Here is a 13,618-nt window from a genome sequence, read left to right on the forward strand (position 1 = left end):
ATATAAAAATAGAAGATTTTTTTAATTAGATAGAAAAATTAAGTATAAAAACTCAAAATTTTATAATTTTACCCATTCATGGGTAGTACCCATTAAAAGTTCACCCATATATATAATAATCTCAAATATGTTAATTGAGTGAATATTACGTACGTTTGTTAAATGTAGCTATAGTATTTATGTTGTTTTTGTGTATAAAAATATATATACATACAAATAATTTTAAAATACAAAATAATAATAAAATAATATTTCAAACCAAATATCTAAAAATAATGATAGTTTTGTTTAAATTGTTGATGCGGTTTTTTGTCAACAGATCTAAAAAAATTGTAAACGAGCAAGATGAACAACGAATTTTTATAGTGGTTCACCCTCTTTGTGCTATAATAGACTAGTTCACTTGAAGTATTATTAATCTCAATGCTTGATGAGACTTCTCCAAAGTTATATTCTCTAAGAGTTCAATATTCCTCAAGTGAGATTTTAGAATGTGAGAAAGTAAGAGTCCGAGAAGAATCTATTTACAAGTGACTTCACCACTTTTATGTAGATTTACATTGTAGGGTTTAAAATTTATTAACTCGATATACTTCCTTTCCTAACTATAATTGAGTTAGTTTTAAAATATAAAATAAGATTCTAAAAAATATATTTTAAAAAAATGATAGTTGTTGTAGATATTCTTGTATGGCTTTGAGGGCACATGGCTAACACAAAGTACTTCTTTACGTAGGCTCAAATTCGTATGAGTCACCTAGTCTTCAGGAATAGCCCCTACAAGTTGGTCATATTGGTCACGTTGATCATATTTGTCGACCATGTTAATTATGTTGGTCATATTGGTCATGTAATTAGGTCCTTGATAAGGTTTTTAGCAAGTTATTTACCTGTTTTTACGTAAATGTGACATAAGGTCTTTGTTTAGCGAGTGATATTTCTATTCAGGTTGACCGGAACACTTGAATTCAAAAACGAGGTAAGAATAGATTAAGATGTATATATGTATATGTGTGAACGTGATATACATATTTATGTTGCTAGAATATATGAATTGGTATCATAGCGGTGCAAACTATAGTGTCGGGTCAGCAGTGCGAGTATATTGCTAGTTTTGACTAATATTTAATTCCATAAAGTACTAATTGATGTTGTCATAGGCTTGTACAAACTATAGTACACAGTCAACAGTACGAGTATAGTACTGGTTAAGAGTGATATTATGGTCAATGGTACTTTTAGGTATAGAACGATGCTATCATAGAAGTACAATTATCGTGCTGGGTTTGCAGCGCAACCATGCTAGTAGTGGCTAATATTATGATCAATCTTACCAAAGGCAAGAACGTTCTTGATTTATCTGTTAAGTCTTTGTAGATAGGTGTATGGGCGCCTAGACACAAGTCGGTAATATATTTATATGTTTTATGCTTTTCTTACTGAGTTTGTTAAGCGATAGATATGTTTACATGTGTAGGTAAGAGAAAGGCAAAGGCCGAGCAAAGTAGCGAGTCTAGAGCTTGCAGGTGATTGTACATATCAGAATTGTTAGGCCTAGAGTGTTCAGTTTTGGGACGACATGAACTTTTATTTTGTTTTTACTTGGCCACACTTTTGTGAAAACGTATTTTGTATATTGTTTTAAATTTTTAAATGGGATCCCAAAAATTATGTAAAGTTATGTATCTATTAAAGTTAAAGTTTAATTTTAAAGTTTTAATTATTGCATTTTTCAAGAAATTTGATTAGCAAAGGCGTGCACAATAATTAAAAAAAAATCATTGTATAGTGCCTAAGCAAGTATGGCGTTATAATTTGGCATCAGAGCTGCCAGGTTGTTTACCGAAGACTGTCAAGATATATACAATCATCCTCAGAGATAAGCTCGACTCATAGTTCAGTAAGTCTTTACTTGTTTAGTAATTTATTTGATTAGAAAAGCAAGATAAGAAGCATGTTAGTAATATGCTAGATGAATAGTGCATTGCCTAAAATTCTATGTATGCGGTAGTTGGATTGTATTTGATCATTATCTGACCTACCTGACTTATAGGTTCACAGGCTAGTCCTATAATATAGACACCTGACGAAACATGATACGTCTTGGTAATATGGTTGAGATAGAAGGCGGTCAGGGAGGTCAAAATCATCCTCATCTCTGTGAATGTGGCAGAGGTTGTGGTAGATTAAATAGAGGTGGTTATGAAAATCCGTTACAAGTTCCTCAGGACTGGAAGCAAAGCTTTGCAGAGATGCAAGCCCGAATTATCCAACAAGATGAAGAGATCCAGAGATTAAGGCAAGTGTCAAGACTAGGAGCAAAGGTTTGTGACTAAAGTATTATAGTTTTTATTTTTTTTTTTTGTCATTTAAAATAAGAAAAAAAGCTCTTAAAATTTTTATGTCGTGCCTAATTACTTCAATAAATTAAGGTGCCAATTGTTACTAATATTCTTACAACAATGCATTTGTTCAAATTTCAAAAATTAAAAAAAAAAAATGTATCTGTTCAAAAAATATATATATATTAACATTTTTGTAACTGTATTTTTTTTTTACTTATATAAATATTGTTTTCTAGTTTTGTAACGTAAAATTATATTTAATTATACAGCTAATAATATTCAATTTTTTTATCACATTTTATTCTTGATTGAAAATATGAAAATTACAGTCATATGCCATTTTAAGTATAGTTTTACCTTTTTTATATCTCAATTTTCAATGTAAATAAATTTGTAGTTATTTACGTTACACTGAAAAGAAAGACAATAAAATATTTATTTTACCAAAGACTAAATAACGTAAATTATTAGTATTAAATATTTATTCTTTTTAATTAATTAATTTTCAATGGACCTACATAATAATTCATTCTCTATATAATTAACTCTATTATCAAATTCATCCATATTGAAAAGTCTCTCTTAATATATTAAGCTACCTATTAGCTGGTATGTGATTTTAGTTTTTCAGTATATATAAATATATATTATGGTCGATTTGTATAAATTTTTTCATGAGAATATTTTGTGAGAGAGGATTAGAATAGTTATTGTTGATATAATTCATATAAGATATTTTTTTCTGTTGGTAGATTTACTTTGTTTCTTTGGCTAATGTGAATGTATATTTTTATTGCAGATAAAATCTTTCGATATGGGTATGAGGGGATTTTTTATGGTTGCAATTATGTTGTCTACACTTTTATGTTATTGCGAATCTGAAGAACAACTAATAGAATTATCAAGAGATGAACTTCTGGAAATAGAAAATCAACTTGAGCGATTGAACAAGTCATCAATCAAGACTATAAAAGTAATATTTTTCTTTTATTATTATTAATTTATTTTCATCTAATCATTTATCTAACTTATTTATGTCATGCACAGACACACTATGGAGATATTTATGATTGTATTGATTTTTACGAACAACCAGCATTTGATCATCCTTTATTGAAGAATCACAAATATGACTTTCAAGTACGTTCTTCCTGAATAATTATTTCTCTAATAGCTCATTAGTTTTTTTATTTTTCCAAAACAATAGCCAATATGTAATATAATACACTTATATCTATATGGAGTATAAATATTTATTGTGTAGATGAAACCTTCTTCTCATATGGCCCCGATGGTTAGGGAAGATAAGCCTCCAAAGAATGTGAGACAAGTATCGATAAATAGTGGGTTAAAGGGTGAAAAATGCCCAATTGGGTTTGTTCCCATAAGAAGAACTACTAAAGAAGATCTTATCAGAGCCAAACTATTTACAAAGTCTTATACCTCAAGAATTAATTCTCCTCCTACTTCTCATGTAAGCATATTTTACATTTTCATTTTGTTTTGATAAAGTAAATATCGTATTCCATTATTGAAATATAATTACAATTTGAATTTGAATATCATAGCATGCACTTGTTTACACATCTGATTCAACCAAGAAATACAATGGAGGTGGCACAATTGCAAGTTTTTACACACTATATAATGTCACTGACTCACAATACACTTTCGGTCGAATAAAATTACAAAATGGACTTGATATCATTCAAAATTTGTTTGGGGAGTAAGTTTTATTTCTCTTGAATAATCTTTCTACTATATTCTTTGTTGTTAAAAACAATTAAACTAAATATTTTTAGATAAATTATAATTTTTTAGAATATTTTGTTCACTTGTTATTTTGTTATACTATCATTTCTTAGGTAAATCCAAGTGTATATGGAGACAATAAAACTCGGATCTTCATATATTTTCAGGTTATCATAATTTTATGTTATTATTTAAGATTTCTTCATATTCGTTGTGTAGTTATGTGTAACTCATGTATCAATATTTTTGTAGGCTGGTGAATTATCATGTTTCAATACAGTGTGTCCAGGATTTGTTTTGGTTGACCCTCAACCTATGATCGACAGGATTCTAAGAGAAACTCACCCTGGTACTTTTCCTACATGGGAAATTGGAATCTATATTTATCGGGTAAATAAAATTAAATATTTTATTTAAATTTTAATCTTTTTTCCCTACCAAGTTTTTGTTGAATATTTTTGCTTTAAATGAACAAAATTGTATTATATATTTAAAATTGTGGGTTGTATTAATATTGTACTTGTTAATTTGATATGATATAATAGGATCAAGTTACTGGAAATTGGTGGCTTCAACTTACAAAAGATCATGATCAAATTGGATATTGGCCATCAAGCATATTTAGTGGTGGATTAAAAGACTTGGCTACATATATTGACTGGGGAGGAGAAACTTACAGTCCTCTTGGTCAAATTGGTCCTCCAATGGGGTCTGGTTTACTTCTAAAACAAGATACTCGTTATGATGCATATTGTAGGGAATTGACAACTATAAACGAGGGGCACATACAAGAAGATGCTAAAAACACAAAAATTTCTTCAATTGATATTGACTTTTATTTAGTAAAAGATTGGGGATTTCATCGTGACTTTGGACATGTTATGACATATGGTGGCCCTGGTCCTAGATAACTTATTTACATTGTATTACCACCAAACTATCTTTTTCATGAGAAAAAAAATAAATGTGTTTTTATTTGTGCTTTTGATATAAATATAGTTGAACTCGAAAATAGGGACATTTTAAATGTTATACTCTCAAGTGCATGAATGATACTCGAAAATAATGTGTTCATATAAGTAAGAGATCAAACCGAAGGAGACTAGTTGAGTAACATAAAAAAAATATTTTAATCAAAGTAATAAATTTGTATAAGATAAGTTTAAGTTTTGACTTATTTTTATTGTTTTGATAACTATTATATAAAGATTTTTTTTAATGAAAAGTAGTTTTCAAATTAGTTTGATATCATTAAGAAAAAGATCTTTGTGAGTAAATTAGAAATTATGTAAATTATATTTTAACTTTAAAAATACTTTCTCAAAAATCTTTATAGAAGTACAATAGTTTCTTCCCAAAAAAACTTTTAATTTAAAAAAAAAAAAATTATTTTTTATCCAATTACGCTTAGAAGTAGGGGTGGGCATCCGATCCAATTCAACCTTTTTTTTCTCATCCGATCCAATCTAATTAGTAATTGGATTTGAAAAATCATCATCCGATCCAATCTAATTAGACCTCAAAATCCAATCCAATTACTAATTGGATTGGATTGGTTTTTTAATTGGATATCCAATTACACACCTAAATTTTAATATTAACTTAAATATAAAGAAAAATACGTAAAAAACTAAGTATCACTTTTTATTTAAGTTTAATATTTCATAAACATACTATTCTTACAAATGTATTGTAGCTAAAAGTTTTAAATAATTAAAACAACAACATTTTTAAGTAATAAAATAGAACAAAACATTATGAAAATAAATATACTAAGCAATTAAGTGTTACAAATTCAACATACAAAAAAAATCTAGTAAAAATATAATAAATATTTATTATATTTTTTAATATTTTTTATTATATAAGTAATTTTTTAATATATATAAATATAATTGGATTGGATCGGTTTTTAATTGGATATTAAGATTGACATCCAATAACCGATCCAATCCAATTAGAATCCAACTTTTAGCATCCAATCCAATCTAATTGTAATTGGATAACTTTTTTGTAATTTGATTGAATTGGATCGGTTCGGTTCAATTGGATTGGATTGGATAATGCCTACCCCTACTTAGAAGGGCTTTTCTAATTCTAAAAGCTAAAAATAGTTTATAGAAGCTAAGTCAAACTATATGTCTAAACTATCTTGGGGAGAAGCATATATCATTAGCCAATTACACTAATAGGATACATGAAAATGATGAAAGTAAATAATAAGTGTCATTTTTATCTCTCAAAAAGTATAATCATCTTTAAAATAAGTAAATAAAAAGTTGCATGTTATTCGTATATGAAAAAACAGTTACACATGCAATAAAAGCACGTATTTGAATCTTATTTTTGGTACTAAACATATTCTCAGAATATTTTTAAAACTTTAAAAGCAGGGCCGACTCTCGACATAGACGGGCTAGATCCGTGCTTAGGATCTATATTTTTTGGGGGTCCAAAATAAAAAATAAAAAGTTTCATTAGACTTTTATTTAAGTAAAATTAATTTAATTGTATTGTAAACAATAAATATTCATAGCTTAATTAATTAGTTAGGATGTATAATATATTATACAATGTCATGAGTACTTCGAATGTGAGGGTTCTAAAATTTTATTCGCATTAGAAACATATATTCTCAAGCCGACCCTATTTACATGTAATTTTAAATATTTATAGCGTACAGGATAATGAAAAGAAATGCACTAAAAAGTTAGTTTTTAGATTTAGAAAAAATAGAAAGTATACCAAAATACCATAAGTTTATTGTACTATAAATTTCTCCAAATGTGTTATTTTAGTGAATATTTTAATATTTCAATGTTACTTCAATGAATGAAAAACAAGTGTCATACATGCACATGCTAATTGCTGAAGATTACTTTATAACGTAAATAGTATTTAATTGTAAAGCTATAATAATATTCTTAGAAAATAGTATATAATTAATATTTAAATGACTCGTAACGTCAAAAAAAAAAAACAAATATTCATTTCTATACACATAAACTCACTCTCACAATAAAAATATCAAAATCAATTAAGCTCAACATTGCAAATATTGAAATTTCATTCTCTAGTTTTGTAACTTAAAATTGTATTTAATTATACAGCTAATAATATTTATTTATTTTTATTTATTTAAATATTTCATTCTTGATTGAAAATATCAAAATCATAGTCAACATTGTAAATATTGAAACTCTCTCACAACATACCATTTTATGCATTGTTTTACCTTTTCCATTTCACCATTTTTAATGTAAATAAATTTGTGATTTATCAAAAGCAAAAAAAGGAAATATTTGTATACCAAAGACTAAATAAGTAAATATATTATTAGTATTAATTAAATATTTATTCTTTTTAATTAATTTTCATTTCATCTACATAATAATTCATTCTCTAATTCATGTATTGAAAAGTCTCTCATAATATATTAAGCTAGCTCTTAGCTGGTATATGATTTCTTTTTAGTATCATATATAAATATATAGCTTTAAAAAAAAAAAAAAAAGATATATATTTGTGGATTTTTGTGTCAAAGTGTTTAGAATACTTTGTGAGAGAGAGAGAGAATTAAAATATATTGTTATTCATACAAGATTTAACATTGGAGAAGCTATTATGTATTGTTTTGTATATGAGATGCAAATATTGTTTATTTTATTGATGGTAGATTTACTTATTCTTTGGCTAATTTGAATGTATATATTTGTATTGCAGATAAAATCTTTCAACATAGATATGAGTATAAAAGGATTTTTTATCGTTGCTATTGTATTGTGTAAATTTTTATAGGGAAATTTACATAGTATACTAACTTTCGTTATTTTTTTACAAAAATACTGTCAGGCGGTATTTTTTACTTTTTTACTGTGTTTTTTTATAAGTTTCATACTGCAGTATACTGTGTTAAGTTTTCACTGATGTTCTACTGGTGTTTTACTAGTGTTCTACTGTTGTTTTGAGTTGTTCTGTTTTGTGTTTTACTGGTGTTTTATAGAAACACAGTATTTTTGAAAAAATTTCCGTGTGATAGTATTTTTGTAAAAGTTAACTCAAATTTCAGTATTTTTGTAAATTTCCTATTTTTATATTATTGTGAATCTCAAGAAGAACCAACAAAATTATTAAGAGATGAACTTCTGAAAATAGAGAATCAACTTGAGAGATTGAACAAATCATCAATAAAGACTATAAAAGTATTTTTATTCTTTTATTATTAATAATAATTTCATCTTCATCTTTATCTCCTACTTATCTAACTTGTTCTGTGTTATGTACAGACACAACATGGAGATATTTGTGATTGTATTAATTTTTACGAACAACCAGCATTTGATCATCCTTTATTGAAGAATCACAAATATGATTTTCGGGTATGTTTTTCTCAAATAATTACTTCTCTAATAGCTCATTATATTTTAATTTTCTAAAACCATAGTAAATAAGCATGAGTTTTTGTGGTATAGATGGGACCTTCTTCTCATCCCAACCCGATGGTTAGGGAAGACAAGCCTCCAAAAAATGTGAAACAAGTATCGATAAATAGTGGGTTAAAAGGTGAAAAATGTCCAATTAGATTTATTCCAATAAGAAGAAGTACCAAGGAAGATCTTATTAGAGCCAAATTATTTACAAAGTCATATGCTTCAAGAATTAATTCTCCTCCTACTTTTCATGTAAGCATATTTTAGATTTAAATATTGTTTTGACAAATTAAATGGTGTACTCAATAATTGAAATATAATTATATTTTGAATTTGAATATAATAGCATGCACTTGTTTACACATCTGATCCAACCAAGAAATACAATGGAGGTACGTGGAACATTTGTAAGTTTTTACACACTATATAATGTTACTGGCTCAAAATATACTTTCGGTCGAATAAAATTACAAAATGGACTTCATACCATTCAAGCTGGTTGGGGAGTAAGTTTTTTTTTTCTCATGAATATTCATTTTTTTTGAATAAAGGATGGAATTTTTTCAATAACTTTCAGTAGTTACAATAGACATTAATTGAAAAGGAGCGGTAATCCCACTGAAAATACAATCTGACTTTAAACTAGACCCTCTTGCTATGCAATGAGCAGCCTCGTTTGCAGATCGTTTTACAAAACTTAAAGAAACGTCATTTAAATTAGAAAGAAGCTCTCGACAATCTCGAACAATTAGACCAAACTGTGATGGCATGCAAATAGAACTTTGAATTGCCTGAACCACCAGTAACGCATCGGTCTCGATCACCACACTTGCCCACTTCTTTCTTTTTATCCAACTTAAGGCTTCTTTGACCCCAAATACTTCAGCAACTTCAGGCTGAACCAATCCAACTCGGCTCCCTGAGATAGCTTCAATAAGCTGTCCATTGTGATCTCTTGCTATACATCCAAAACCGAACTTGTTCTCCGCTTGAAAAATGGCACCATCAACATTGACCTTAACCTTATTTAACATTGGTTTCTTCCAGTGCTCAGTAACATTATTAATATCATCTATTAATAATGCCCCATGTTTTTGTGATTGAGCACTTAACCATTGGTCAAGGACGACTCTAGCCGATCGAACCACTTCATACGCTGAACAAGTCTTGTCATTCCACACAAGATCATTACGGACCGCCCATATTTTCCAGCTAATCATAGCTGCTTCCCGAACCACTTCAGGAGGATTAGAGGCCATTAAAGCAAAAAACCAGTCGCTGAAATCTTCACCGTGTGCACCAGTAACGTGCACTGCCGAGAGAGACCAGCATGAACGACTAAAGCTACAGCCCAAGAGAATGTGACATATCGTTTCAGCAGAGAAATTGCAGAAGGGACACACCATTTCGATATTCACATGCTTTGTATTCAGCTGTACTTTAGTTGGGAGACATCCCGATGTTGCACGCCATAAAAAGTGTTGAACCTTCTGAGGAATATCAAGCTGCCAGAGTTTTTTGAACCCATCTGAGTTCTGAACCAAGTCTACCGTGGCTGTGTTCTGCTGCAGATAAGAGTAGGCACTCTTGATTGTATAAAAACCCGAAGATGACTTGTTCCAGACCCAGCCATCTTCGTCCACTGACTCACTAAGTTGTATAGAAACAATTAAATCTTTGTCCCTCTCTTCAAACAGGTCTTCTAGCACCTCTAAATCCCAACATCTCTGTCCAACCAAAAACAAGTTGCACACCATTTTTCCTACCAGAGCAGGGTGACTAGAAAGAACAAAAGGATTCAAAGTGTGAGGCAACCATGGATCACGAAGAATGCTGACAGAAGTCCCCCCTCCAATTGATCTTCTTGCACCAGCCGAAACCAAATCTTTGGCTTCTAAAATGCTTCTCCAGATAAAGCTAGGATTCGAACCAATCTCAGCCGTGAGATAAGAACCATTAGGATAGTATCTTGCTTTGTAAATCCTACTAACCAAAGAATTCTCATTGGTTAATAATCTCCAACCTTGCTTTCCAAGAAAAGAAAGATTGTAGTTACGAAGGTCTCGAAAGCCAATACCACCCTCATTCTTGTGACGACAAAGCTTCTTCCAACTCATCCAACTCACTCCCTTACTAGAAGAATTAGACTGAGATTTCCACCAGAATTTAGACATCATACCTTCAAGATTAGAGCAAATTTCCTGAGTGAGTAAGAATACACTCATAGCATAACAAGGCAAGGCTTGAGCAACTGATTTCAAAAGCACTTCTTTTCCCGCTTTAGACAAAAATCTTGTCTCCCAAGAGAAAATTTTCTTCTGCATTTTATCCTTAAGAAATCCAAGTATAGCATTCTTATTCCGACCCATTGTACAAGGTAAGCCCAAGTACATGCTATTCTCCATAGCTGCATTCATACCCAGAATACTACACAATCTAGCCCGAGTTCCTTCATTAATATTCTTACTGAAGAAGATGGATGACTTGGCTCGATTAATTTGCTGACCCGAGGCTCTTTGATACACATTGAACAACTGCAACACTCTTTCAGACTCCTCATCGTTAGCCTTGCAATACACATAGCTATCATCAGCAAAAAGCATATGTGACACACGAGGCGCTCCCCTAGCAACTTGACATCCAGTTAGCCAACGTTGCTGTTCATAATGTTTCAGCAGAGCAGACAGACCCTCAGCACACACCAGAAAAAGATACGGTGAAAGTGGATCACCTTGTCGAATACCTCTGCCTGGATATATAGGACCCATAACTCGCCCCCCATATGTGACATTGTAAGACACTGTTGAGACACAAGACATAATCAGAGCAACAAAATGAGAACCAAACCCCATACGAAGTAACATGGCTTCTAAGAAGTTCCACCCAACTCTGTCATACGCCTTACTCATGTCCAATTTAAGAGCCATAAACCCTTCTTTGCCCATTCTTTTCCTCTTCAAGTAATGCATGATTTCAAATGACACCATAATATTATCTGATATCAACCGCCCCGGCAAGAAAGCACTTTGTGTGTTGGAAATAACATTAGGTAAGGCTTCTTTCAATCTATTGGCTAGAACTTTAGAAATGATCTTATACAGAACATTACACAATGAGATTGGCCTAAGATCACTCATATGTTCAGGAAGTTTTTTCTTAGGGATTAAAACAATATTTGTCTTATTTAAATCACTAGAAATAACTCCATTAGAGAAAAAAGATCGTACCATGGCCACAATATCATCGCCAACAATATGCCAGAACTTTTGATAAAACCCCGGGGTCATTCCGTCTGGTCCAGGAGACTTTTCGGGGTGCATTTGGAACAAAGCTTTTTTGATCTCTTCAGTTGTAACGTCACTTGTGAGCTGGGCATTTTGTACATCAGTTATACGCGGCTGAACACAAGCAGTAACAGCCCCATAAACCACATTTTCAGCACCAAAAAGATGAGAAAAATAGGAAGTTACCACATTAGGAAGATCATCCTCCCAACCAACCCATTTTCCCGTATCATCCTTCAGCTTCTGAATAGAATTGTGCCGTCTTCGAGCGGTAGCTTTGGCGTGGAAGAACCAAATTATACTATTTGAGAAAAAAAATACACTATTATATTATTAATTTGAACCAAATTACATTTATTTTAAAACTTATATAAGATAAGTACTAAGCAAACATAAATCTACAATTAGGACACTTCTTAAGTCTACTGTTTAATATATTTTGCATACACTCAGGGTGAAATACATGACCGCAAGGAAATTTTCTTACGGTCGCTCCCTCTTCGTATTCTTCTAAGCATATTGGACATTCTTCTCCTTCAAATATTGTATCATCTCCATACGGATACTTGTCTTCGGGAAATGCATCTATAGTAAGCACGGGTACAATTTCTCCAGGTGCATTTTGTGCAGGTAAATTCACGGCTGGTGCATTATCTTCAGATGCATTTTGTACAGGTAAATTCACGGCTGGTGCATTATCTTCAGATGCATTTTGCACAGATAATTGCACAGATGGATTTTCTTCATCACCGTGAAAGTTATCGTGATATAATATATGTATACATTTAATAATAGAAATTAAGAAAAATGCCCCGATTAAAAGCACCATGAGAAAAATTTCAGTTTTTGAACTCAAATACTTATGATGGTTACCATCATCTTTCTGACTTTGGGCTAAGACAGTTGGAAGTAATACTACCAAGCAGATGGTGAAGTAATAAACTAGAGCCATTTCTGCAAAATCAATTTAAAAAATTAATAATAATTACTATAACATATTAAAGTAAGTAAATAAGACAAAATAAAATAAAATTAAAGTAAGTAAATGACATTTATTTTCTCATTTTTTGAGTAAATATATATTAATGAATTATTTAGTTTCTAACTCCATTAATATTTCTCTAGCTAAGATATAAATATATATAACAAAGAATTGGGTTCTTGAAGTATTTGTTAGATTATTATTTTCAGAAGAGTTTTACAAAAAACCTCACTTATTCCTTGATGATCACAAAAAAAATAAATAATTAAATAGATATATATTAAGCAGCTTGCTTAGCTGAAAATGGTATTAATTGATATCAAGTAATAATAATAATAATCTGATGTGAATTAACCCAATATATTATATACGTGAATATTATGTGTGCTTATTAAATGTATATATAATATATATAATTTATTTATGTTGTTTGTGCATGTACATATAAATATATATATATATATATATATTTATATAAGGCATGCATGCAGTAGTTATAATTAAATTTCATAATATTATGAGAAAAATCAGAAACAAATTACAAACCCAAATTAAAGCACAGAAGCACATGCATGCAGTAGCTTAAATATCCTTTGTAATTGTGTATATGTGTGTATATATATATATTATTCAATGGGTACGTACCAGGTGGTAATTTGGTGAAGAGGTATATAGGCAAGAAATGGTGTTAGAATATTATTATTAGGAGCCTTTAGGAGTTCAGAGTGTAATTTATTTGTTAATTGATGCAAATGAAGATATATATATAAATATTAAGATTTTATTAAAACCTAGATAATTCAACAAATGGATTTAGAATTGGTT

The 13,618-nt window shown here is 30.1% G+C and overlaps 2 protein-coding genes across 2 annotated transcripts; one reads left to right on the forward strand and one right to left on the reverse strand.

The window, feature by feature from the left end:
* The first annotated feature begins 2,910 nt into the window (after window positions 1-2,910).
* LOC115719106 (protein neprosin-like) lies at window positions 2,911-5,310 on the forward strand. Its single transcript, XM_061108958.1, has 7 exons — window positions 2,911-2,954; window positions 3,145-3,318; window positions 3,393-3,485; window positions 3,610-3,819; window positions 4,211-4,264; window positions 4,350-4,487; window positions 4,643-5,310. Exons 2-7 carry the CDS (start codon window positions 3,160-3,162, stop codon window positions 5,006-5,008), a joined length of 1,020 nt encoding a protein of 339 aa, XP_060964941.1. The 5' UTR covers window positions 2,911-2,954; window positions 3,145-3,159; the 3' UTR covers window positions 5,009-5,310.
* A 3,780-nt stretch (window positions 5,311-9,090) lies between these two features.
* On the reverse strand, window positions 9,091-12,763 carry LOC133033947 (uncharacterized). The gene is made up of 2 exons (XM_061108996.1): window positions 12,204-12,763; window positions 9,091-12,112 (listed from the first exon to the last, which is right to left on the reverse strand). Exons 1-2 carry the CDS (start codon window positions 12,761-12,763, stop codon window positions 9,091-9,093), a joined length of 3,582 nt encoding a protein of 1,193 aa, XP_060964979.1.
* Between the last annotated feature and the right edge of the window lie 855 nt (window positions 12,764-13,618).

The sequence above is a fragment of the Cannabis sativa genome, chromosome 2 (genome assembly GCF_029168945.1).
Source record: "Cannabis sativa cultivar Pink pepper isolate KNU-18-1 chromosome 2, ASM2916894v1, whole genome shotgun sequence".
NCBI lineage: Eukaryota > Viridiplantae > Streptophyta > Magnoliopsida > Rosales > Cannabaceae > Cannabis > Cannabis sativa.